This window comes from Musa acuminata, chromosome BXJ3-8, assembly GCF_036884655.1.
Source record: "Musa acuminata AAA Group cultivar baxijiao chromosome BXJ3-8, Cavendish_Baxijiao_AAA, whole genome shotgun sequence".
Classification (NCBI taxonomy): domain Eukaryota; kingdom Viridiplantae; phylum Streptophyta; class Magnoliopsida; order Zingiberales; family Musaceae; genus Musa; species Musa acuminata.
In genome coordinates, this window is record NC_088356.1 from 7480029 (window position 1) to 7507960 (window position 27932).

Below are 27932 nucleotides of genomic sequence, written 5' to 3' on the forward strand. Positions count from 1 at the left end.
AGGCTCTGATACCAACTGTTAGGAAAGGAGTCGGCAATAAGAGGGGGGTGAATTAGTGTAATTGTAAAAATTACGTCGGTTTGAAAAACCTTCGTACGATAAAATCTGATTTCGACGAAAACCGTTTCGGAAATATCTTTAAATTGAAAGCATACGGAAGTGTAGTTGATGTAAAGCAAGGAAGGCAGTTTGCAGTTAAGATAAATAGTAAAACAGAAATGCAAACCGATTTATAGTGGTTCGGTCGTCGTGACCTACATCCACCCCTCCGATTCCTCTTCCGTCGAGGCCACCGGCATCCACTATCGATCTTCCTTTAATAGGGGAAGATTAACCTCCTTCTTACACCCCTCTTCTCCTTTTACCTGGTTTAGGAGACAACCCTTACAAGCACTCACTCCTCTCTCAAACTATTCTAACACTTAGACTAGAAGAAGAGGATTCTCACAAGAGATTACAATAGCGTTTTTCCCTCTTTAAATTCTCTGTGCTTGTGTTAGTTAACCAGGGATGAGAGGGGTATTTATAGGCTTCAAGTTGATTCAAACTTGAAGCCTAAAAATGTCTCATCCTAGGTTTCCTGGGTACTGGTGGTACCACCGCCGTTCCTGGGCGGCACTACCGTCGCAGGATCTGCAGTTGGGCGGTGCCACCGCCGAACAGGGGTGGTACCACCGCTGGCAGCATTGTTGCCGGCGGTACCACCGCCTAGATTTCCTGGGGTTCTGTTCCCTAGGTGGTGCCATCGCCGGCCCTGGCGGTGCCATCGTCGGCTAGGGTTTCAGCACCCTAGTTGGGCCTTGAATCCGGCCTAAACCAGCCCAACTTCGGGCCCAGTTGGCCCCTAACAAAGCTGATGGGATTACCTCTCAATCCCAACTCCAATTATGTGCTAACTACGATTCCTAAGACATAATCTAAGCAAGATAAGTTCGGTTTCTTCCGACGATCTTTTGGTAATGTTCCGGTGGACTCCCGGCAAGCTCCTGGACTTCACGACGATCTTCTTGGCGAGTTCCGACGAGCTTCTTTGGTAAGCTCCTGGACTTCTCGGTTGGTTCCGGTAGAACTTCCGACGAACGTCCGAACTTCCAACGAACTCTCGAACTCCCAACGAAATCGCGTTCTTGACTTCGGGACTTTATTTTGCTTTATGCCTTGCTATCGTAGTTAATCCTGCACATATAAAAACACACTTCGATCTAGACAATTATTACTAAGCATGAATCATGTCGTCCGGTATGTCATTGGTCCATCGACGTTTCGTCCGATTCTTTGGCTTATCGTCCTCTCTTGCGGCCTATTGCTCAATCGGCCAGTTGACCTCGCAACTCCGATATCCTTGGCGCAATATCCGCTCTTTTTGGCCTGAAGCCTTCTGTTGATACGTCAACTGATCCTCTGGCCTGACGTCCAATCTTTTGACACGTTTTCCTCTGGCCCAACATGATTCTTCCTGCTTTAATTGTCTCTCCCTGATCGAAGCATCCTGCGTCACTCAAAACGCAGATTAAATCATAAACACTTATCAATTGATTTCATCATCAAAATACGAGATTCAACAATATCTTCTCATTTTTTTAGAACAGGAATGATCGAAAATTAGGACCATCTTGCATTCCTTGTAATCTTCTATCATTTCGCTCTCTTTTGTTTTTGTCTTCCTCATCTAATCTATTTTATCTTTTGATCTCATTTTTTTCCTTCTTGTTTATATACATCATAGCAAGGTATGCAATACCGTACCGTACCGGTATTTCGAGGTTGGCTCGTACAGTACCGGCATACCGAGCGGTACACCAGGGCGTACTGAATAGTTTTATATATTTTCTTCTTACTGTAGCACTGTAGTAGCTACAGTGTAATACTGTAGCACGTTCCGTCCGGTACCGAGCGGTCCGCGTACCAATATGTCGTTGGACCGGTACATACCGCCCGTACCGGGCGGTACCATTCGGTACTGCATACCATGCATCATAGTTGGGCTGCAGTTCTACTACCTAAGTATTGTTTTCATAATATTTCTTGAATCTTTTTCGTGATCAAATTTTAATTAAACTTGAACTTTGAAATCTACAAATTATTAGTCATTCTAGTATTAGACAGCATTGGTTATCCTGTTTTTAGAGGACCTCTAATAACAATTCTAGAGCCAGAGCATCTATCTTTTTGGTAGGATCTACTAGAAGAAACTATAAGCATTAGATGAAGGATTGAGTTTGCCAAGTGTCTGCTTGGTGAGAAAGGTTAGAGGGGTGAAATGAAAGAAAGTTGGAAAGGACACACAAATGCAAGAATAGGAAGAGGAGTAGGAATGTAGAGAATAAAATATGAATTTATCAGGATATTCATACCTTAGCTTAAATCATGTAGAGCTTATTAATAATTGGATAATGTCAAACACATGTATGTAATCAACTTACTGTTTTCTGATTTAGAAATTTTTTTAGTTCAATTCAAAATTAGATGACAGAACTTGAGATGATTAAACACCTGGCATTCATAAGTATGGAATTTTAGGGAAGTCGGTGACTTTCTTTTCTGAAGGGTGCAGCCATCTCTTTTCTTACTTTACATTTACTAATCTATGCTTTGAGCATCCGTAGGCCCACACCTCAGATTAAGAGCACTTTTCCATGCAGTTACCTTCCCATTTGTGTGTGTGTTGGTACATTATTTTCCACTGGTTGTTATTCGGTCAGTTGATTCATATGGTGATTCTGTGTCGGCTAGAAATTAGCTTGTCATTCATCATTATTCATCAGTAAGCATGCCAATGGAAGTGGCGGTTTGCACACCACTATATTAACAATGTCTGGACTCTGGGATGTTGGAGTTAGTTCCTTATAGATTTGACATTATGGAGTAAGCTAGTGTAGCATTCCAAAATATCAGGTTTTCATAATTTTGCATCATAGATTAATCTTAACCTAGAGTATTTTATAAAGCGTCTTTTTGTTTGAACTCATCTTTTATTTTCATATTTCCTGATACATATTTTTATCAATTGAACCTTCTGAAGTCTTCCGTAAAATTTATAATTGTGTCATGCAAGGGCTTTAGTTAACAGACTCCATTTCTAGTTATATGTAATAGGTTGCTCAAAATGATTTTAGATATATTTTTTGGCTTATAGTTGAAATCACAATGTCTTAGAACATTCACAACTGAAGTAATATTGGATATTTTTCTTATTCAGGGATTTGGAGCGTATAGTTCTCGTACATTATCGTCAAACATCAGAGGTTTCTTCCTTCAGACGAGCTCTGTTTGAGTTCTATGTTCATCATCTTGACTAGTGAATAGAAATCCAACATTTCAAGTGTCACTTCTTTTGCCAGGAAAATTGACTTATGCATCTGTTGGTTGATGCATATATGAGGCTTGTGTTGCCATATGCTGAGTGCTTATGATTGAGGGACCTATCTTGTGGCTTTGTTTGATGCCTTTGAAATTACCAATATATTAAAAAATAGGCAAAAAAAAGGACTGATATTAGTCTGCACCTCTTGAAATGCAGATTTTCTCTTTTTGAGAATGCATGAAATTCTGATCTGTTTAACCTTGTTGGAAATTTTATTCCAAATTACATAGGAATCAAAAGTCAAAAGGGTCCATTTCCTTTATGGTATTTAAACAAGACGAAGGTCATTGTCCTGAATATTGGCTCAAGAGCAACAACAGGGATAGAATAAGATGTACTTAGCCATATTTGTACTAACATTTAAGGCAGTATCTAGCCTGCAACTAGTCATGTACAAATAAGAAAATCTTTTATTGTCAATTGGTGAATGAATGGAAATACTTGCATATAGTACTTAGATTTTTTTAGAGTTTGCATATGTAAATTAAGTTCCAACTTGTTAGGTGAGTCATTACATCATTACATCATATATTTTAATTTTTGTGTGCCATAGAAGACAATTGCCACATGTAGACCTTACAATTGTTGGTATTGGGATTCCTTCAGTCTGTTGTTTCGTGGGAAGAACATTGTCCATGTGTACACATGGTTTTTGAGTTCTGTTGTGCAGTATCGTACCAATGTGGTGTTGGCTTGGCTGGTCTGTAGTTGGGCCAAGGGTATGCTGAAACACCCTTTACACATTATTGACATAAACCAATTAACTTTCTGACGTTGCCGTATTATTCGAGTTAGCCCATATCATGTTGCTCATTTCCTACATCGATATATGCCTGTTGAGAACGTTTCCTTGCTCATACGTAGATGATTTCCTACTTATCATCTGTGTCAACAACCTTACAAGTGCGATGCTTTCTATCAGCCATATTCTTGGATCTTGTCACCATTTTTTTAAATTATTTTAATGTGCTAATTTTGTAAGTTTTGATATGTCTAACAAGCCTCAATCAGGTTTTATCTTTAGTGTGGTTATTTCTTATAACCAGTTACCTCATGCAAACCTAAAGATATAGATAGTATGCTTTATGGAACATAGACTTAAATTTACATTATTTTCCATTTCTAAGTGCCCAGTAATTGATTTCTTTATAACCAGTTACCTCAGATGTAAACCTAGAGATATAGATAGTATGCTTTATGGAACATAGACTTCAGTTTACATTATTTTCCATTTCTAAGTGCCCAGTAATTGGTTTCCAGTGGCAACATTCAATTTCAAGCCATGATGAGTTCTAGATAAACTAAGCAGGCTTATCTCTTCTGTTTTTTATAGATTGTTTCCATTTTAATCTGTTTCAGATATTTTTTAAATGAACTTGGATTTCTTTCTAGCTTTTTTTTTATCCTAAATCATGCTTTCAGTTTTGATGAATTTCAACCATGCTGGCATGATATCAGCATGTGATCATGCTGTGTCAAGGATGCACCAACACATCATTTGGCATATTGTTCGCATGGTTGGCAGGCACTTTGCTTGATAATTCTGGAAGTACTGTGCACCTTACTGCACAGAATTTACTGTGCACTCATATTGCAGCATGGGGCATGACAGTGAAAGTTTGATTCTTGCATAAAATATTTCTTCATTGTTCTTAGCTTCTCCTTTGGTCCATGACATCAGGATAATTCATTTCAACATGTTCCTGCATCAGTAGAATGTAAAGAAGTTGTTTCGGCTACTGGTAGGGTGCAATATGGTTCTCCATCAACACCAGTGAATTCAGCTGGTGGTTCTGCCCAATCGGAGGTGTCAGGACACACATTTGTTTCAGAAGAAATTAACTCAATAGACTACAATGTCAGCGGCAATGGTGAGACAAAACCATTCATGTATCTGCCTGCTAAACTGACATGATAAACTTTGCATCCTTTAAATGCAATAACTTAAGAGTTTTGAATTCCTTGATATATTTTATATGCCATTTTTAAATTTTTTTTTTGGTAGGCATGGTCTTATTAATACATCAGGGTGGATGATGCTATTGGCCCTTCTGCATTATAGAATTCATATATATGCTTATGATTAGCTCATATCTTCAAAATTACTAATCAATATCTTCAAAATTATTACATGTGACTGCCTCATGGTGTATGCTTAGAATCTAATACAGCTTCATTGGTATTCTAATTGCTGCCAGGAGACTACATTGTTTTCTTATCTTGCAGGTTCTGGTACATCTGTGTTAGGTAATTGCATTGAACTTCAGAATCATGAGTTGAGTCTTCATGAGATCAACACACTAGAATGGGAAGAACTAGTTGGATCTACTGCAAATAACAATGCACCAATAGTTTCTCTAGGTCTATCTAATGTTACTTCTGGTAATGATCATGGTCGTGTTGACCAATTAAAAGATCAGGAGATCACATTGGTGCCATTCAAGACAGGAAATCCAAATCCTCCAGTGGCAGAATTTAATTTGGATGTTGCAGTTTGCAGTGAAAATGCAAACATTTATAATGCTGATGTCCTTCTTACTCAGAATAGTTTTGGAAGCTGGAACTGCATAAATGATGATTCTCTTGGTTTGATAGACGATACGCAACTTCAACCTAAAAGTTTGACTGGTGATGAGGCCAGTCCAATTGCGACCTCATTAGGAGATCATATTTTTAATGTAACTGACATCTCACCTTGCTGGTCTTATTGCACAGAGAATACAATGGTACGTTTTAATTATTTGGCTTTTTTTTTCTCCAAGCTCCACTTAATGTTGCATGGGCCCCACTGGGCTCGCATTTTTGGATGTCAAACTTGCTGGCTCACAATTACTTAATAGTAATTCTGTTTTTTTAATGTGTCTAAACCATAAAGAAATTTGTCTAAGAGAAAATTATCACTTCAATATTTTGTTATTTCAAGTACACTAACAGTTTTTAACAATTAAATCAATGAAAGTTAAGGTGGTGTAGCATGTACAAATAGTAGCTCTAAATGTGCAAAGGTTAATTAACTTAGAAGGACCTGTCATATAAGACTTGTTAAGAAATAAAAAGAATGAAAAAATGTGATGAACCATGGATTTAAAGCTCATTGCCCTCAATGGGGCAAAATAGATGTGTGAAATATGGTAGAATTATTTGGATAAATAAATTTAGAGCAAGGTATACAATATCGTACCATACCGGTGTTTCGAGGTTGGTTCAGTACGGTACGGTATCGGCATACCGAGCGGCACACCAGGACATACCGAACGGTATACCAGGGCTTACCGAGTGATTTCCTCTTACTGTAGCACTATAGCACTACTACAATGTATTACAGTGTAACACTGTAGCACTGTCAGTCCGGTAGCAGGCGATCCGCGTACCGGTATGCCGTCGGACCGGTACGTACCGCCCGTACCGGACTGTCACGGACAAACTTCTCAATAAGATGTTGGATGTAATGCTTATGTGTGTTCGTGTCTTTTGGCATGTTCATGCCTTGTACAGAATATAAAGGGGCGGCCGAAGGCTTATAAGTCCCATTTTAGTTGGGTGGTGGCCTCTTTAGGCTTGTAAATAAAGGTTGTGTCATGTGGACACGTGCGAGAGCTTTTCGGTCTGTAATGGACCATTTTACCCTTTGTTGTGCCACTGTTCAGAGCTTGTAAAGTCTGTTTGTAATTTGCATTGTCTATGAAGTGTTTTTCGGACATGTTTGCTTGTGGATCCCAATTGAGGCGTTCTCTTTTGCCTGTTCTCTCTTTTGTTGGTCCTAAGGGACAATGGGAGTCTTCGGGGAGGCTGACCCTTGCGGACGGACACGCAAGGGTGCCGCACGACTTAGGCAAAACCAGCTAAGTCCGTGTCATATGGTATCAGAGCGGGACAAGCACTCATAGAAACACTTGACATGCAAACGTGGGGGACCTAGCGGGGCTGCGTTGAGGGCAGTCAGCACACGCGCGACCGTTTGGGGGAAAACGGGCATGGAGATGTAGGGAAAAGAGTCGCTCAGAGGAGCGGGCATCTGACATTGGCATTCAGAGGAATGGCCAACCCTTCGCGCAAGAGGCACCACGAGAACAGGCAAGCTTGGAAGAATTTGGAGCGCACAAAGGTTGGGGTGGCTGAGTTTGAGCTACGGCTCAACGTTGACAACTATACTTGATGGTGCTCTAGGCAAGCGAGGCGCTTGGCAAGAATGAGACCATGCAAGGTGGAATGAGTTGTTCAGCGATCGAAAGAGTTGTGCAAAGCTCACAGAGGTGAGGGGAATTGCTAACTCAAAGAATTCGGTACTCATGCATGGGCTTGTATGCGGACGACGGAATGTTCGTGGCCATCCCAAGGCGACCGAAACTCGGCGCCATGGAGCATTGAAACTTTCTCTTCGGCATGCGAAGGATACATCCGGAGGAGGATGAAGTGTGCAACTAGTTCAGCATGTTGCTAGGCCTTGAGGGGTGCAGCGGTGGCTGTATTGACGGGGAGTCGCAATCTAGCAAGTGCGTTTGCAGGAGGCAGAACAAGTTCAGCAGATCGGAGTAGTCCAAGGGGATGGTGGTCTCCGAAACGAAGAGAGATGTTGCTCAAATGGGACAGTTATCCAGGAGGGGTAAGTCCCGACTCTCCAGAGGGAGAATCATGTGAGATGGACTTCACATGTTGAGGATGAGTACCTCACAAACAACAACTCCACGAAGCTCGATGGACTGAGCAAGCGGCGAGGAGTCGTCGCATGATCTCGCTCGAGAGAATGCATTGGTGGATGCATTGCGAGATCAAGTGGGGGAGCGACCTGGAGCAACACAAATGAAGGCACACTTGGAGTCGATATGAGATCGGACTCAAGGGAGGGCTGACCCGTGGAATGGTGGGCACGAGGGCCACCATCGACTCAATGCGAAAACGAGGAGCGGAGCAACTTGGGTGTAACTTGGCGAAGTACCCAAGCCGCATGAAGGGAGCCAGCAGAGAAGTTGGAACATGGAGCAGAGGCACAGTGCTTTCCTTAGACAGGGGTCAAGGACATGAACACTTGCAGAGGCAAGAGCAGGATCATGTTGTTCCATGGGTCCTTCATTCTGACGGAGCAGACTCATCTTGCATGGTGCCAAAGACGAAGGGAGCTTCGGGGCACATGCACCTTATCTCGGAGAAGCGTTTGAGGGAGGAACTAAGGCGACTCAATTTGCGGAGGCGAAGTTGGGTTCAGAAGGCCTTAGCACGGGGCAAGAGGACGCAGAGGCAGGTACTCTTGAAGAATATGCCACAGTGTTGCCATTTGAGTTGCTATGAAGGAAGCGGTGCGCAGCGGAGATTGTGCTGGTAGGGGCAGAGGCCCAGGATCCAGACAATGGTGCACCAATTGCAGCGAAGTCGGGGGACTTCGGGAGCTACTAGGCGACGGACTGTCCTAGAGCGGTGCTTCATCTAGGTGTGGCCCAAGAGTGGGTGGATGAAGGTCGATTGCCAAAGGAGCGAACAAAATCGAAGGTGGATGAGACCCTGCGATGTATTGGCAGAGGCCACACATGGAGGGTTCACAATTCGAGTCTATTCCACAAGGATCAGAATGCAATGGAGATGTTACCAGGAGGCGACATGGTGCAGCGGATCGTGGTGGAACAGTTCGTGGCAATGCGATACACACAACAGGTCCCGTGAGGGATGAGATCATATGGAGGTATGATCGGGGGCTACTGGGAGCTCCACTTTGGTGAACAACACGACGGCAAGAAGGGCTATGGATTCAAGGAGTGAAGGCCATGGTACCGCAGAGGCGGGTCTTCCGGGCGTGCACCGAATTTTGCATCGGATGAAAACCTTGGTCATCAGCATATGGGGGCTGGGTTCCACCAAGGGAAAAGTTCGTATGCAAGTACCAGTGAGTCCCATAGGAGGGACTTGATCATGCAGAGGTATGATCGAAGCAGCTGGAGAGTTGGACTGCTCCAGAGCTCATATTCGCTTAAGGGAGCCCGACAAGTCAGAGGACAAGGTCGAGTAAGCGAACGTTGCTACCAAGGAAGCTAAGGAGAACAGAATTGGTGCAAACCCTACAATGCGATGGCAGAGGCCATGCATGAGAGTTGCAGTCTGTCTTTCCATCGACCAAACAGACTGCTTGGAGAACACAGAGGTGTTGAAGCAGGGGGTCGAAAGGGGCGAGGAAGCGACGATGAGTCCAGAGGGACTTAGCTACCCAAAGTCAAGCAATCAGTTAGAATGGAGGTGGACTCAGAGGAGTGCCACAGAGACATCTCTACTGATCGTGAAGAAAAGGGATTCAGATGCGAGGCGACGGATAGTAGGGCCATGGGCATGGCAGCGCCATGGTATCGCAGAGGCGGGACTTCCGTGAAAGTCATTGATCCCTTGCTCTCACAGAGGGAGAGCGTTTGGTCGTGAAAGGGGCCGAGGAGGTGGAGCATGCAGAGGCAATCTCCAAGTACCGAGACAAGGCTGAAGGGCAGAGGCCAAGAAACTTCGTAAGACCGGTGTCAACAAGTTTCTCATCAAGATAGCCGTAAGTGAAGGACTTCGGGTCATGCAAGAGTGCACGACCAAGGAACGAAGCAGGCAGTACGCGGTGCTGTACCTTTGCTACTCAGTGGAGTAGGCGGCAGGGTTGATGGAGAAGACGGTACAATCCCAGAGGCGACCTCATCTATCAGAGAATTACTCCAAGTTGGGGTGAAAACTTCCCGCATTCCAGAAGTTCGATGGCATTGAGAAGGTGAATCACAGTAACTAACTCAATGCAAGGAGTGCAAACACTTCAAGTGCTTCAGAAGTGTGAGCAAAGAGCGGGTGAAGACCAGTAACCAGCTCGATGCATGAAGTACAACCTCGAGGAGGCGGGCGAAGTCAAGTAACCTTTGCCTTCTCAACTCTTAAGAGAATGGGCGAAACCGAGTACCCCAATTCTCTTATCTATCCAGCAGAGGAGCTCTGCACAAGTTCAAAGACCCTTCGAAGATAATGGAAGACAATAGTTGTCAAATCCTCACCAACGGTGATCAGTGCTACTGAGAGTAGATTGTCCGCTTCATTTCCCAACGAAATGTCAATCGAAAGCGGAAGTGATGCGAACCTACTTGGATGTGACAACTAACTGAAAGAAGAGTCAATGAGCAGATTTTGTGGAGGAAGGACCCAAAACTTCAGAAGTTTGCGAGGCGATGCTCGTTAAAGCTCCAACAAGCATCCACCCAGTTCAAGCAACATGTGGAGATTTTGAGAGACTGGCGCAGTAAGGATGGTCTTTTCCTTCATTTGGTGGATCCGCAGGAATCAACGAGGATCAACACAACTCAGCCAACCCCACACTAGAGTCAGAGTCATTGGCGAGTTGAAGCAGCATGGCGGATCAAAGGTTCGACTACTCAAAAACAGCAACGGAGAGCAGCTGGGAGCCAGGAGGCGCATTGCAGCTGGAGCAGAAGATTGGAGACTCAGCAAAGGCGAAGAGTTGCAGTGTTCACAAAGGCTTCGACGAGGACGTCGAAGGGATAAGTGGGGGAGAATGTCACGGACAAACTTCTCAACAAGATGTTGGATGTAATGCTTATGTGTGTCCGTGTCTTTTGGCATGTTCATGCCCTGTACAGAATATAAAGGGGCGGCCGAAGGCTTATAAGTCCCATTTTAGTTGGGTGGTGGCCTCTTTAGGCTTGTAAATAAATGTTGTGTCATGTGGACACGTGCGAGAGCTTTTCGGTCTGTAATGGACCATTTTACCCTTTGTTGTGCCACTGTTCAGAGCTTGTAAAGTCTGTTTGTAATTTGCATTGTCTATGAAGTGTTTTTCGGACATGTTTGCTTGTGGATCCCAATTGAGGCGTTCTCTTTTGCCTGTTCTCTCTTTTGTTGGTCCTAAGGGACAATGGGAGTCTTCGGGGAGGCTGACCCTTGCGGACGGACACGCAAGGGTGCCGCACGACTTAGGCAAAACCAGCTAAGTCCGAGTGATTTCCTCTTACTGTAGCACTATAGCACTACTACAGTGTATTACAGTGTAACACTGTAGCACTGTCAGTCCGGTAGCAGGCGATCCGCGTACCGGTATGCCGTCGGACCGGTACGTACCGCCCGTACCGGACGGTACCATTCGAAATTACATACCATGATTTATAGTACATAAACAGATACTAACCAATTGGTGGTTAATCTTTTTGGAGATATGCCATATATAATAAGGTTTGTAATTTCGGTCTATATCGGTGTACTAACCAATGGTTGGTACGGTACATACCGAGACGTATTGATAGTATACCCAAAAAAAATAAAAAATAATTCTAAAAATACCTTTAAAATAGAAAAAAAAAGTTAGATTAAGGTTTTAAAATTGAAAATAAATATAAATTTAGTATAATTTTAGTGAAAATAATCTAAATTAGGAAAGAATAGTAACACATCTTTTTTGGACTTTGAAGAGTAGCTTTGTGGTGTGTTCTGAACTGTCCTTCCGTTAATATTGAATTATCTATAAAAAAATAATTTGAATTGTTAGATGTAAGTGAGAATGAATTTGAGAGAGTTGCAGAAATTGAGAGAGTGATATGTGTTGAAAGAGGAGGAGGAGGAGGGGGGGGGGGGGGGGGGGTTTGGTGTTTTGAAAGGGTTTAAAAATCTTTTCCTATGGTTCAAACGGTCAATTTGACCGTTTAAAATAGAGCGATCTTCACCCTTGATTGGTAACGATCAAAATTCGATCGTTATTGTCCGGTACAGAACTCGTATCGCTTGATACGAGATCAAGTTATGATACTATCCGGGAGAGGGCGGCCTGCATACCGGTCACCTATCGGATCAGTACGTTCCACCCATACCGAATGGTACGGGTCGATATTGCAAACCTTGATATATATGTATATATGTATATATGTATATGTGTATATGTATACGTGTATATGTATATATGTTCATGTACATGTATATATACATATATATGTACATGCATACATACATACATACATACATGTATGTATCCACTAGCATGAAAGAGAAAAAAGTCAGGGTCATCTTTAAGTTCATCATACTTCTGGTGTAATATTCTTGTCATAAATACTATATCCAATTGAGATATAGTTTAGTTGTATGTACATGTACATATTTTTTACACAGTTTTTGGTAAAATATATACACTGTTTAATTACATTCCATGACCTTCAATCTCAACTAGGACACTATATCGATAAGATGTAAGATATGTACTCCGTTGTATATGATTTCTCCTGTACTCATATTCTGGCAGCTTATTGTTCTGAAAAAAAAATTTTGCAGGTCCTAATTGTTGGATATTTTGGTGAATCAAAGAAGCACCTAATATCATCAAACATCTACTATGTCTTAGGTGAGATATGTGCCAAAGCAGAGATGGTACATCCTGGTGTCTATCGGTGCATGGCATTTCCACAGCCACCTGGTCTTGTGGATCTTTTTTTGACTCTGGATGGCCACACACCAATTAGCCAAGTTTTGAGCTTTGATTATCGACTTTTACCTAATACTCAAATGGATGGTCCAGTCACTTCATCAGAAGACAATTATAACAAATTAAAGTGGGAAGATTACCAGGTGCAGAAGAGACTTGCCTATTTACTGTTTACTACATCGAACAATATGTCCATTTTATCTAGCAGGATACCACCGAAATCCCTGAATGAAGCAAAAAGATTTGCATCACTCACCTCTCCTTTAGTTGAAAAGGATTGGATAAATTTGTTAAAACTGGATAGCGCTGATGGGGTCTCATCTGCATCAACTAGAGATGACTTACTTGAGGTGGTTTTAAGAAATAAGTTTCAAGAGTGGCTTTTGCTAAAGGTTGCTGAAGGTTGTAAAACAACTGACCATGACAGTCAAGGTCAGGGAGTCATACATTTATGTACTATTCTAAATTATACATGGGCAATTCGTCTATATTTGTTGTCAGGCTTGTCCTTGGACTTCCGGGATATTCATGGTTGGACAGCATTGCATTGGGCTGCATCCTTGGGAAGGCACGTAGTCTGCACTTAATTTGAAGAATGCTTTATTGGCATATTTACATATATTTTCATATATTTGGATATTTTCTTATTTTTCTAACAGTATTTGCTTGATGGTATAATCACTAAAGGACATATAGTTTTATTTTTTTTTTCATGGTGGAAAGTTTTTTTCTTCCAGACTCTATTTTACTAAGATTGTTGAACATATGTTGAAATTGTTCCACTCAGGGAAAAAATGGTTGCAGCTCTTTTATCCGCTGGAGCAAATCCTAGCTTGGTTACAGATCCGACTACAGAAAGCCCTGGAGGATGGACCGCTGCTGATCTGGCATCAAAACAAGGTTATGAAGGCTTAGCAGCATATCTTGCAGAAAAAGGACTATCTGCACATTTTGAGGCTATGTCATTGTCAGGGAACATAACTACTCAAGGAAGATCTATATCAGTTACCATAGATAACTCTGAGAACCTTAGCGAGCCAGAACTATGCCTGAAAGAATCATTAGCAGCATACAGGAATGCTGCTGATGCAGCTGATCGTATACAATCCGCAATGAGGGAGCGTGCCCTAAAGTTTCAAACAAAAGCAGTTCAGTTGGTCAAACCTGAGATGGAAGCAACCCAGATAATTGCTGCTCTGAAGATCCAGCATGCCTTTCATAATTATAACAGACGAAAGCTGATGAAGGCTGCTGCACGCATACAAAGCCATTTCCGCACTTGGAAGACACGGAGGGATTATATTAACATGCGCAGAAAGGCTATTAAGATACAAGTAAGTTGAGATTTAAGAAAATCCTTTTTTATTGTGGCTTGTGCTGACTATGTTTTTAAGGACAAGCAAAATCAGCTTCTCTTTCTCGGAAGTAAGCGGGCTGAGTGTTGTACTCTAGCTTTTCAATAATTTCATGCTCTCCTCTTTCTAGTAGTTTCACTATTCATAAGGTTTTGTTCTAGAGGTGAAAATTATACATACTGATCTATATTTCCAAAAGCATCTGTTTTGTCGGCATTTTGGGTTATAATGTTATTGTCTTTCTCCATGTTAGTTTCTGTCTATATTAGTCTCAACCAATTTATCAACAATATCTGAACAGGCTACCTTCAGAGGGCACCAAGTGAGGAAACAATACCGCAAAATTGTTTGGTCAGTAGGAGTACTTGAGAAAGCAGTCCTTCGTTGGCGGTTGAAGAGAAAAGGTCTCCGTGGCATTCAAGTTGAAGCCACAAAAACAATGAAAGTGGATACGATGCCAGAAAGCACTGGAGAGGAGGATTTTTTTCGAATCAGTAGGAAACAAGCTGAAGAACGGGTGCAGAGATCAGTTGTACGAGTCCAAGCCATGTTTCGCTCATATCGAGCACAGCAAGAGTACCGAAGAATGAAGATGGCACACGAGCAGGCTGAGGTAAATTTTCTTTTAAGGCATGCTTAGGCTGCTTCTATTATACATGAAATATACCTAAAGGTAGGCCAGCCGCCCAGGCCGGAGAAGGGCACAGAACTTTTCTGCTATGCTATATATGCTAACTTTTCTGCATACCTATCTTGCCTAACTTAAGAGATGATAAAAAAATTTTATAGCCAACTCAGACTTATCAAATTCCAACCCTCTTACTTCTGTGGTCTCAACATGGCTGAGATACATTTCAATCAGAGGACTGTTCCTGGTCTTAGAGGGTTGGTGTATTGAGCATTATTGAAAATTTTGCTTGATTGTCTGTAGGTCAAGAGGGACTTAAATGCACAAAATTTGATAATCCAATGTTAGCACAATGGCCATATCTCAATAACCAAATATTTGGTGTATCTAGCAATGATAAAAGAATTCAACCCTGGTAAACTTGTCATCAGGTATTCTGATAGCAACTGACAAACCCTGATTTTTTTAGTATTATTGCCTCAATAAGGAATAAAAATATATTCTTAAATTTTATAAAATACTATATGCTATGAGCAAAGCCAATTGGAACGGGGAGAGAGGGTGGCAATTTTGTTTAAGATTTAAAAGCTAGTTCAGTTGTGCCAATATTTAGAAGCTAGTATTAATTGAGAGTAGTATTAATGCATCAGCAACTTTCTCTGTCGTAACTTTCTTTTAAAGGCAGAGAATTTGGAGATGGCATTCAACTTGTCTCTGTACAGTGCTTCCAACATTTAAAAGCCAGCCCTAGGGATATCTAAAATGGAGAGGGTGGAGTACTAGTAGTGCAACAAGTCTCTTTTACCATCCAATTGATCCTACTACTGCAGCAACATTTTTCTCTGTTGCTGTTCAGTTGATCATTGTACAAGATTGTCAAGATTTAAAAGCTAGACGTAGAGACATTTGAATTAAAGTGATTGGGGGTGTATTAGTAATAACAGCTTTCTCTTTTGTTTTCTGACTTATCACTGTATGACAACCAACATTTTGAAAAAAAAAAAAGGCTTAGATACAAGTAGAGAGAAAGAGAGGGGAAGAGAAAGAACGAGAAGTGCGAGAAAAGAGAGGAGAGTAAGAAGCTAGAGGGAAGATGTGAATATTTTTATTCACATCTTAGAATTCCTCCTATGCCTATACCAGGGGCATCACAAGTGACCTCAAAGGGTTTCCTAAGGTCAGGGTGCCTAAGAATTGGAGCAGTGATCATTCTCATTTTGATGTCAACAGAGGCTTTGATAGTGGCTAAGGTCCAAGAAAACTCATCTTTCTTTAGGCAAGCAGTGATAGGTGCCATGATAAAACTAAAGTCTCTAATAAATCTCCTATAGAAAGAGACTAATCTATGGAAACTTCGAATCTCAGAAATAGTTTTAGGCTAAGGTCATTCTAAAATGATGATAAAATGATGAAGCTTAGGAATAAGACGTGTTTGTTCATTATATTGAGATAGAGCTTAGCAACTCGAAGGATAGTAAGAACCTATCAAAGATGTTCTAAATTATTCTCTTTGGTCTTACTAAAAATCAAGATATCATCAAAGTAGATTACAACAAATTTACATATGTAGGGTTGTAAAACTTGGTTCATGAAGCACATGAAAGTTCTTGGGGCATTAGATGGACCAAAGGGCATGATTAGCCATTCGTATAGGCCAATTGAGTTTTGAATGTTGTTTTTCATTCATCACCCGGTCTAATATGAATTTGGTGATATTTGCTTCTTAGGTTAAGTTTTGAAAATCAACTGCATCCAGCGAGAAGGTCTAGTATATCCTCTAGTCGAAGAATCGAGAAGTTATATTTGATTGTCATTTTGTTGATCACTCGTTTATCGACACATATCCTTAAAGACCCATCTTTCTTAGGGGTTAATATGGTAGGGACAATGCAAGGATTGAGGTTGTGTCGCATAAAGCCTTTAACTAAAAGTTTTTCAACTTGATTGTTTAACTTGGCTCTCTCCCTAGGATTCTTTCTATAACGTGGGAGATTAGGGAGCTATGATCCTAGAATAAGGTCAATAGCATATTGGATTTCCTATAAGGGTGGTGGCTCACTCAATAATTCCTAGGGTATGATACCAGAAAATTCATCTAATAAGGATTTAATCTCAGGAGTTAGGTCAAGAATAGTGCAAGGGCTCAAAATTTCTCTAGCAATGATGGCCACACAAAATTTGTTGTCTAGGCTCTCTATTCAAAAGATTTAGGATCCAATAAGTGGAGTCCCTTGGTAGTTGGGGCTTGTGGAAGAGACTTGAGAGTTCCTGATATGTCCTTTTCTAACTATTTTACTGGTTGTAGGATGATGTTTTTGCCATTGTATTGAAAGACATACATGTTTTCTCTTCTGTGATTAGTAATATCAAGGCCATACAACCAAGACCAATCTAAAAGAATGTGGGCAACATCCATTGGTAGGATGTCATAGTAAATGTCATCCTGATAATCGCCTATTTTGATTAGTACTAGGTATCTCTAGGTCACGGTTTAAGTGTTTTGTCAACCTATGCTACTTTAAATAAGGTCGGATGTGACTCTATCTTAAGGTTTAGTCTCTTGATAGTAGATTTTGAGATTGCATTCATAGTGTTACCCCCATCTATAACCAATTTACAAGTTCTCTCCCCGCTTCAGATAAAAGGATGAAAGATACTTGTCCTCTTCCACTCATTGGAATCACTAGCAGTCAGGAGAATAGTGTGGATAACATTTGTTAGGATCGTTTCGGCACTAAGAGGGGGGGGGGGTGTGAATTAGTGCTTTCGTAAAAATTACGATGATTCGAAAACTATGTTCGATAAAGCCTGCATCAGAAAGATATTAACTTGAAAACACGTTCGTAATCATAGTGAGAGTAAGAAATAAGTTTGCAATGTAAATGAAAAGCATATAGTAAATGCAAACTAGATTTTATAGTGGTTCGGCCGTCGTGACCTACGTCCACTCCCGATTCCTCTTCACTCGAGGTTGTCGGCTTTCACTACTGATATTCTTTCAATGGGCGAAGATCAACTACCCTTACAACTCTTTCTCCTTTTCACAGGCTCAGGAGAGAACTTTTACACCTCTCTTTTAGACCTCACTCTTTCTTTAGAAAACTTCGAACTCTAGGAGGAAGAGACTTTAAATCCTAAAAGGGTTTCCAATTTTTTCTTAAGTATTCTTTCCCCCCTTTCTACTCAATTCCGTGCACTTCCAAGCAGAAATAACTGGGGTATTTATAGACCCCAAACGACGTAAAAAATAGAGCAAAAAAAAAAGTCTCATCTCGTGTTTCCCGGATCCTGGCGGTACTACCACTTGTGCTGGGTGGTACCATCACCTGCAGCACTGACACTAAACGGTACCACCGTCTAACAGAGCCTCAGAGACTAAGCTCTGGCGGTACTATCGCCTGACAGGGCAGTACCAGCACTTGGCAACATTAACTACCGACGGTACCACCGCCCAGACCACTTGGGAGGTCGAGTCCCAAGCGGTGCCACCGCTTGGGCCTGCTAAGGGTTGTTGTATGGGCCTCACTTAATCCAAAACAATCCTAACTCAGGCCCAATGAGCCCCTAATTGAGTTGCCATTGGTTACACCCCAAACCGACTCAATTAGACTCTAAACTAATTCGATCTAGACATTATCGATTACAAGCATGAATCCTATGTTGTCCGGCATATCATCGGTTCATCAGGCGCTTTGTTCGATCTTTCGACGCATTGTCCTCTCTTTCGACGTATTGCCCAATCGACATATGTTGACTCTCGCAACTTCCGTTCTCCTTGGCGCAATGTTCGATCCTTCGGCTCGATGCCCGAACTCACAACATGAAGTCCTTCTGTTGACACGTCGACCGATCCTCCGGTCGACGTCCAATCTTCTGACATGTTCACTCCGGCCCAACGTCTGATTCCTCCTACTTTAATCAATTTGTCTTTCCTTGATCGAGATTAGTCTTGCATCACTCAAAACACTGATTAGATCATAACTTCATCAATTGATTTCATCATCAAAATTCGGGATTCAACAACATTAATATGAGCATATTTAATTTCTAATTTATTTTCATCACCTAAGTAGGCTTTAGGTTTAACTACTTGGTCTACTTCCTCGATTTGATTATTTGGTTCTTGTTTTAAGATAAAGGTACGTTGAGGACAACAAGAGGCAATGTGACCCGTATTATGACAATAGTGATATTGGATTGAAGACGAACTAGTTTGAGAATCAGTGATTGAACCATTTGGACGATTCATGGTTGGGTTAGGATTGTTGCTAGTAGTGAGGATTTTTTATAGAGCCAATCTACATGAAAGACTAGGAAGAGTATCGATGAGTTGAATAGAGTTTGAGGTACTTCTCAAGCTCAAGTGCTCGACGAGAAGTTTCCTACTTGGTGTTAGGGAAACTATGGATGACTTCCCGTTGGATGTCAAACCTTAACCTATTAATAAATCTTCGAACAATAATGATTTGGTCCTCTTTTATTTCACACATAAGTAAATGTTCCTCTAATCAAGCAAAATACTCTGTCATACTAGAATTCAATTGTTTAAGAATTAACAATTATTCAACCAGATGGCTTTGAAAGTACGTTGGTAAATATTTTTTCTTAATATTTTCTTTCATCTCTTCCCATTGGGTGATCGGAGGGTCTTGACGGTGTTTAAGACTACGTTAGATATGTTGCTAATATTTCCTAGCGGATCCAACCAGTTTTATTTTTGCAAATCGTATATGCTCAATATCAATCATTCCATATCACTCGAAGTAATCCTCCATGCTATCTAACTTTTCAACAAATACATTTGGGTCAAACCTACTATCAAAGTTTGACACATCCACTTTGACTCTTCCAACCATGTTCCCCAGATTGTCACCAAACCAAACTCATTGGTCTATTACTCAGGTTAATGGATTTCTAGTAGTTTCTAGGAATTTATCATTAAGGTCAAAAGTTTGGCCATTAAGAATTGTTGAAGCATGATTGTGAACAGGTGGACTTAGGATTTGTTCGAATAGGGAGTTGGAGAGTAGGTAAAATTCATTCTTTTAAAGCAATGGATTATGGAGAATGAACATGTTGTCTTACCGACTTTTTAATCTTCTCATTCATGGGTCATTTTACAAGGTTTTGGAGAACTCTTAGGACTTGGGTCATCTGGTTCCATGATTTGCTAGTTTGGTCCTAAGGGTATCCACCTCACTCTTATTGGTTTTGGGATTCATCAGGATTATTTTGGTTTTCACCTCGCTTAATCATGATTCTAATACTATCGACAAATTACCTTTTCGTAATGAGGTTGTTTACTATTGTAATGCACAAAGTAGAAATGCAATGATCCGAGTGGTTCTCTCCCTTTTTTGTGGACAACTTTCAATGTTTTAAATTTTAATGATACTGTAGTTGTAGTCAAAGGGGAGAGAGAAGGTGATAAATAGAAAGAAAAAAAAAGGAGAAAACGAGGGAGAAGCGATAAAAACCATGATCTAATAAAATATATGATTTTTTTTTCTTTTCGACAAAAATATTAGAGAAGTTTTCAAAAATTACTAGACATCGAGAGCTAGGTGGTCCACCAATTGCATAGGATAGTCGCCCCACAATCAAACTTCACATGCAAGAGATTGACGTTGGAGGTGTAAGGATCCGTGAGTGATGTCACTATTGATTGAAGGTGCTAGTTGGGACCCAATGAGGTACAGAGTAGGTTTATTGATGAGTTCTGATACCAAACTATTGTAGAATAAAGTAGGGAAGTAGAGAGGAAGAGAGAGGAAGAGAAAGATAAGTGTGAGATAAGAGTGGAGAGTAAGAGACTAGAGAGAAGATGCATATCTTTTCATTCAAATATGAAGTAATTCATTCATTGATAAGCTCCACTATTTATAGGGGTTTAGGAGCCTTAGTTAATTAATGAAGGTAATGATTCGTAAGAGTAATCTTTTAAGGAATTAGTATATCTTTAGAAATTCAAAATGTGACTTCTGGGATACCTAAATAGTAAATGAGTGTATTTAATATAAAAGGAGTCCCTAGAAAGGTCAATAGACTTTTCTATTTTCAACACAACTCTTAGAATTAACTAATTGATGATTTTTTATCCCTTTTTTCGTCTAGAATATTTTTTTCTGAAATCCTTTGTAAAGTTAGATGGTTTTTCATCTCTCACACAGAAGAGAGAGAGAGAGAGCTACTTCTACATTAACAATTTACGTTTTTGTTGTTCAACTGATCAATGTATGAACTTCTAAGATTTAGGCATAAAAACATGAAATGGGGAGAGAGAGAGAGAGAGAGAGGGTGGAGCATTACAACTGCCTAGCAGCTTTCTCTTTTGCTCTCCAAACGTTGCCAAGATTTGGAAAATAGGCCTAGAGAGTAGAGACATCTAAAAAAGAGGGTGGAATACTACTACTGCAACAACTATCCAACTGATCATTGTAGAACACCGTCCAGATTTAAAAGCTAGGCCTAGAGACAACTAAGATAGAGGGGGTAGAGTACTACTGCAGCAAGAACTTCCTCTCTTGCTAGTGCATTGTTACGATGCAGAGATGTTGAGTCTCCTAGGTTTAATTGTTCACTTTACTGCACTACCAAGCTAGGACTATTTGGTCAAGGGAGAGAGACTAAGATGCACATAGTGGACCAGTACTAGTATATATACTGGGCTTACTGTAAGTATGCCAGCTGGAATGTCCAGTTAAAACGCAGATTAGGTGAAATTGCTCTGCCCGTGTACTAGTTGTTGGGACCGACAAATAATAGTTCGTACAACCAGTGTGGTCAAGTTAAAATCATTGTTATCGAGTGTTCTTGAAATTTTTGATTGTCTAAAGGTGGAAAGGGTGCAAGTTAAATGCATGAAGCTTGACAATCCATTGTCAGCACATCTGTATGTCAGTACACAGGCCAAAATTTGGTTCAAAGTACAAAAACATAGCATGTTTTGCTCTAATGCCCGACCTAATGATAATCTTACGATTTCTCTGATCATGCAGTTGGAGTACTGTGACGTCGATCAACTCTGGTAGGAAGTGACGCAGCAGCTTCTTAGGGGAAGTTTTCTTGGCATGTTTCCTCTGTACAAATTCGTCTGGCTCTTCATGTTTAACTAGGTGTTCAGATATGTTGTTTGCACCAGTTAACTTGAAGCTAGGGTTGTTTCTTCTAATTAACCCATGTGTAGCATCAACACTGGCATGATATTTCTGCAGTGATGCCAGGCAATTGTGGGAGTTCCATCATGAGTGATCATGCTGCAACAGAAGCAGTTTCCTTTCTTTTTTAGTAGTTGGAAATGCCCTACCTAATTGTGTATGTAATGCGTTTTTAACTTTTAAATTAGAGGGCAGCAACATGTTTGAGTTTAAATTAGATGTAAAATTTTACTCTCTTATGATGTTGAAGTTCGAAATGGGTGTATATGAGCCTACATTATATATAATTATACTGTTATGAGAGCGGGTTTTAATGCTCCTTTTAACTCCGAATCTCCCCCCAATTCTGTTACTTCATACCAAACATTAATCTTCCTTCCATTTATTGATCTGAAGTGACTCGACACAATTGAACTCGGTCCTTCCGTAATATTATCGGGAACAGTAATCGTCATGCTAACTAAAAGACATATCTACAAAGCAATCCATGGAAGCAACATCTGAACGTGAAAACATTCCAATTCTACCATGTTATCATCAACGATTAACTATATCATCGAACATGCTTGTTCCTTCAACACCACAATGAAACCAATAAAAGCTGGCATAATAGACGGTTTTAACAAGAACCTGCCAAAGGACGATGGCCAAAAACACCATGGGCTCTTTTGTTTTGGAGTCCGCAACGTGTCTGCTGCTAACCTCAAATAGTTGGGACGAGCACGACTACTTGATGTACTGCGACATCCATCTAAAGCCCTCTCCATAGCCCATCTTGCGGACAATGCTGCACATGAAGACCTCCAAGGGGCGGACGTTGGTGTCAGCCAGATTCACCTTCCCTTTACCGGTAGTGAAGTTGCTCAAGCCCAAGTGGTAGCGTAGCTCATCTTCAGATGCTGCATATGGTATGTCGATCTTATTACCCAATACAAGGAATGGCACGTTTGCGAGCGAATCATCCGAGAGGAGTGCATCGAGCTCCTTCTTTGACTCAGCAAACCTTTCCTTGTCAGCTGCATCTACCAAGTAAACCACAGCATCTACCTGCCAAAGGATTAAACTTCCAACGATGAAATATAAAATATCATATCAATGAGCTGCGATTCCAATTTTCAATTGTATTCGTCAAAAACAATATTCAAGAGTACATTTGCAATTAACCAAACAAACAAATCGAGGTTTGTCCAGTAACAAACTTATAACTTTATCATAGCAGGAATACACATGACACATGACGGATTTACATTAAATGGCAGAGGAATCTCTGCTGAATCAAGTTAGAGTCAATTGTTTTGAGTTTCGTAATTCAATTTGCATGTGATACCAGGGACAGAGGTGTATTAAACACTATTACCGTAGGCCTAATATGATGCGATGCATTCATTTTTACGGAACATTTACAAGCTTGAATTAGAAGATGACCTAAAACAGTTTAGCATGCTATGCATTTCTTCTACCACCATATTATCCATAGAAGTACAGAAATATAAGATTGAAACATTGAAGAAAAAGAAAAAAAAAAGGCCTTGAATGGAAGATCTCCTTTGGGAAATGAAACACATATAACATCAGCAAGATGCAAATATAAGGTGTCAAATGAGTGCATAAGACTATGATATGTTTATACAAGGGCAACAGTTGAGAAATAATACATAACATTTATTTCAAGGGACAAACATTCTGACCATAATAATATAATCAATGTTCAAGGTCCCACTCTTGCTGTCAATTTACATTGTGCAAAATAATGCTCGTCGTCCCATTTTTGTCCTTAACAAGCTAAGCAGCTAAGCAAGTCACAGGAGAACATGAACCATACACATCGATTATACAAAGCTTCAAACAGGACAATAGAAAATAAGCATATCCAAGCAATCGTGCAAAATATTATCTGGAAGACTAACTAGTTGCAATACTGACATGCAAATGCACATGTAAAACCTCATAAACCAAAAACAAATTAGTTATAATATCATCATTTCAGATATGATACATAATCCATAGTTTATAATCAATGACACTAAGAACCTTAGTCCTTGTGAATATCAAAATAAACTAGTTGATTTTCAACAGAACTAGTACTTGGTCGCATTTTGCAAATATTAAAAGCACAAAAATTAATGAGGGACCTATAGTGTCAGCCTAATTGATGAACATAAAACAAAAAAAGGAACAAAGGTAAAGAAAATGATCCAAAGATCTTAATAATGCCAAAAAAATTTCAGAATTATAGAACAAAGATTTAACATAGTAGAAGATTAAACAACTGCGGCATTATCAATTAATCGGTAGAACAATAACCATGTTGCTTGAATAAGTGTTATTTCTTGACTCATAATTGCTTCTGCCATCTAAAGATTAAAAAAAAATGAACATGATGTTTCCATATTCATGTGTTTCAACCGCCAAGATGAAGTATCAGGAATATATGCATATGAGAGATACACTGTGTAACTTGCTCTCCACAGATGATGATGATGAGTGTTCAAACTTTTCTTTCACGAATTGATGTTAAATTGGACTTCTACAAATGGAACTGGAATATTATACTTTCATAAATTAAAACACAATACACATAACTCTCGACAGTACATGTGATCTGAACAATAACTTGTCACAAGATACCCTTTGATTTCAACAATTTCCTTAAGAAAAGCAACTTTGTAAAGTAAGCATAAAAAAGTTTTCTCATGATGTTCATCTATTTAACAGAGCTTACAACAGATCACTTCCTAGTTCCTACTATGCTTTTACATTAATAAGATCGAAAGCACTCATTAAGATTGAAATATCCTTAATGGAAACAAAGATTCACAAAGGGTTATTCTAATTACTAATAAACACGACAACATATCTTTGGCCAACGGAGATAAAGACGATGGAATAAAAAGAGATTTCCTGATCCTAAATCTTGAAAAATCCAAACCATTTCATATCTGGAGAAGCAATTAAACCGAATCACCGACATAACCGGGTTGGGAAAAAGACCTTCGCATAGTAATCCTTCCAGACACGCCGAGCGATCTGATGCCCACCCAGATCAAAGGCCTTGAACTTGATCTTCCCGATGCTCAGCTCTTCCGACGTCGGATATTGCGTTGGCTGGTGCTGGACCAACCTCTAGCCATACAACGAACACCATAAAAATACCCCCAAAAAATCAGAAAAAAGAATTCGCAGGCTCCCAACGTGTTCAAAAATCAGAAGTTCCGACAAAAATGGGGCTCAAACGAGACTAGGAATCTCGAGACTACCTCATCCTTGAGCATGTGAAGCAGCGTCGTCTTCCCGGCATTATCAAGTCCAAGAAACAAGATCTTGGCCTCCTTCTGCCACAGTCCCAGCGAGGCGAGGATTCCGTAAAACCAATCTATAATAAACATGGTCGCAGGGAAATAATCCGCGCCGGGATTCCACCAAAGAGCCGAAATCCCCTAAAATTCCATCAAAATCTTGCCGGAAGCGTTCTTATCGGCGACCGAAATTCCTTAATTGCGATCTCGTCGCAGGGAATCGAGAAGATACAAGGGAGAGAACGAAACCCTAGGAGCGATCGGGAAGAATGAGAGGACAAAGACAGCAGCCACGTGTTCGTCGTGGAACCCCTTCTTGGAGGAGTATTTATATGAGAAGAGCTGGTCTCGGGTAACCGGAATTGCCAGTTGCTGGATTTCTCCGGGTCTCTGTGCACGAAGATGACCGGTTGTTTTCCTCCGCGACTCGAATGACGACTCACGACACGCATCAAGGACGAAGAAAGTGGCACGTGTGTCACGCCCGTGGTACATCGTTGCCTAGAACGACGGTGTCTCTCTGACCATTAGATTCACAATCGACGATCCAGATCTTGTATTAGTGTCGGTGTTGAATCGTTTGACACAGAACGGATTCGGGTCGAATAATCTCGGATCCGATTAGATTAAATATTATATTTAATATACATTATATCTAATATACTCTTTATTCATTTCTTTCTTTCTTTTGTTACAATATTATAAAAATAAGTTTCAATAATTGAGAAATGATATTTTAAAGTATGGTATTTTGATACGATCGAGAAAATAATTTTCATTTGACTCTTCACATGGTGATTTGAAATGAAGATTATTACCCATGCTAATATTAGTTCAACCTTGCAAGAAAAAAGGAAATAATAATGGATAAATGGGCCTTCAGGTTCAGTGCACGATTGGACTTAACCCAATATAAAGCCCAAAAGGCCCAATTATTGCACACAGTGAAAGGATATAACCGTCATTCTATAAATAGGTATAACAAAAGAGGAGACCTATAAAAGGGTGGCGTCGGCGCCGAGTTCCAAACCCTAGCCGGCACTGCTTGAAGAGACGCTGCACCTTCTCCGCTGCTTTGGTAATAGTCTTCTCCTAGTCTATCTGTTGCACCTTCAATTGATATTTGTCTTGGACATTTGGCTTTCAAAATCGCGTTTTGCTTTGGTAATAGTCTTCTCCTAATCTATCTGTTGCACCTTCAATTGATATTTGTCTTGGACATTTGGCTTTCGAAATCGCGTTTTGGTATTGGATTCTACACTTTTTTGGCTAATTTATCGAACCTTCTTCATTTTTTTGTGGGTTTCAGAAATGGCGAAGTCGAAGAACCACACGGCTCACAATCAGTCTTACAAAGCCCACAAGAACGGGATCAAGAAGCCTCGGAAGCATCGTCACACCTCCACCAAAGGGGTATTGATCTTTCTCGATCTCCTCCCCTCCGGTAACTTAGGTTTGCCTGGATCGTTTGGCTGGTTTTTCCCTGTCGCGGCAGATTATTTGATTGTTGATTGATAGTATGCTTCGTATGGTTCATATAGTCCTCCAAAATTATGTCTTGGTCTTTTTTAACTAAGTTCTTATGTAATCTGATTGTGCTTCGGTAAAGATTCATTCTTATGTTTGCATCTTTTCAGTGTTTGGTTTCTCATCCATAGACATGATTTTTCATTTTGCAGATGGATCCAAAGTTTCTGAGGAATCAGAGGTATGCAAGGAAGCATAACAAGAAGGACGGTGCCTCGGGTTCTGAGATGGAGGAGTAGATTATGGAACGAGGAGCCAGTTGGATTTTCGTGGGGAATGTTTTTGTTTTCTTTTGCACTGTTTGAATGTTTCAGAATGCTATCAATTAGAATATGTATGAACAAAAATGGGCACTGTTAGATTCGTTTAGCTATTACGTTGAACAACTTATGCAAACTTGTTTCCTGTGACTCAGACAATTATTCGGTTTTATCTGTCATGTTGCAATTTAGATTATTTTCCATGTCTTGTGATGTCATTTTGTGATATCATGTATGAAGGTTGGACATGTTTTGTGTTTCCTAAATAGTGATATTGATTATTCACTTTCTTATCTAGAAAACAAAAATCAGATAATCTCGTCCTCAAATGGTGTAATAGCCTTCTCAATCTTGAATTATTTTTTTGGCATCTCAAGGCATAACGGATTCAGTGTTCTGAATTCTTAGATAAAGTTTGATTCACTATTTAAATGTTTGATTGGATATGGAATTCGAGATGTTATGCTTTTATTTCTCAGTATGATGGTTCTTGTGATTGTAACTTGTACCAAGGTCCTTCAAATCATCATGCTGATTTAGGAAATGAGTCTGAGGGCTCTCAACTTGTTGATTTTGTTATGTTCTCTGATTGTTCATTTGTTGGTTTTTGACAAGCTATTTGTTGCAGCTAATACTTGTTTCCAGTCTGATGCATCCATTGTAAGATTTTAATAGGATGATAGATTGTGCATGCATGCTTTCCCGCATGCAGGTTTGTCATGAATGCAAATTTTTAATTCCTATCCCATCTATGTTAAGAATAGTGCTGGCAATATCTGGTTAAGTGGCATATATTCAAAGTTTTCCTATTAATTGAATGCTTATGATTGGCACATCAGTGTGTTTATGGCTACTTTTTATAATAAATGTTTATCTGGCAATATCTAGTTAGGATAAATGTTTGACTGGCAATATCTA

General features: G+C 40.2%; 3 protein-coding genes across 3 annotated transcripts in view; 2 read left to right on the plus strand and 1 right to left on the minus strand.

Moving 5' to 3' along the window:
• Positions 1-22257, plus strand: part of LOC103993338 (calmodulin-binding transcription activator CBT) — a 43923-nt gene extending 21666 nt beyond the window's left edge. Inside the window, exons 5-11 of the mRNA XM_009413363.3 lie at positions 3200-3245; positions 5046-5235; positions 5591-6090; positions 12641-13359; positions 13579-14125; positions 14448-14759; positions 21773-22257. Coding sequence (XP_009411638.2) covers positions 3200-3245; positions 5046-5235; positions 5591-6090; positions 12641-13359; positions 13579-14125; positions 14448-14759; positions 21773-21805 — 2347 coding nt within the window. The 3' untranslated portion in view covers positions 21806-22257. The remainder of the gene's footprint in view (positions 1-3199; positions 3246-5045; positions 5236-5590; positions 6091-12640; positions 13360-13578; positions 14126-14447; positions 14760-21772) is intronic.
• A 175-nt stretch (positions 22258-22432) lies between these two features.
• Positions 22433-25583, minus strand: LOC103993337 (GTP-binding protein SAR1A). The gene is made up of 3 exons (XM_009413362.3): positions 25189-25583; positions 24923-25054; positions 22433-22978 (listed from the first exon to the last, which is right to left on the minus strand). The coding sequence occupies exons 1-3, from the start codon at positions 25315-25317 to the stop codon at positions 22658-22660; spliced, it is 582 nt and encodes a 193-aa protein (XP_009411637.1). The 5' UTR covers positions 25318-25583; the 3' UTR covers positions 22433-22657.
• A 636-nt stretch (positions 25584-26219) lies between these two features.
• Positions 26220-27217, plus strand: LOC103993336 (large ribosomal subunit protein eL29z). Its single transcript, XM_018830151.2, has 3 exons — positions 26220-26305; positions 26537-26640; positions 26907-27217. Exons 2-3 carry the CDS (start codon positions 26539-26541, stop codon positions 26991-26993), a joined length of 189 nt encoding a protein of 62 aa, XP_018685696.2. The 5' UTR covers positions 26220-26305; positions 26537-26538; the 3' UTR covers positions 26994-27217.
• The last annotated feature ends 715 nt before the right edge of the window (positions 27218-27932 follow it).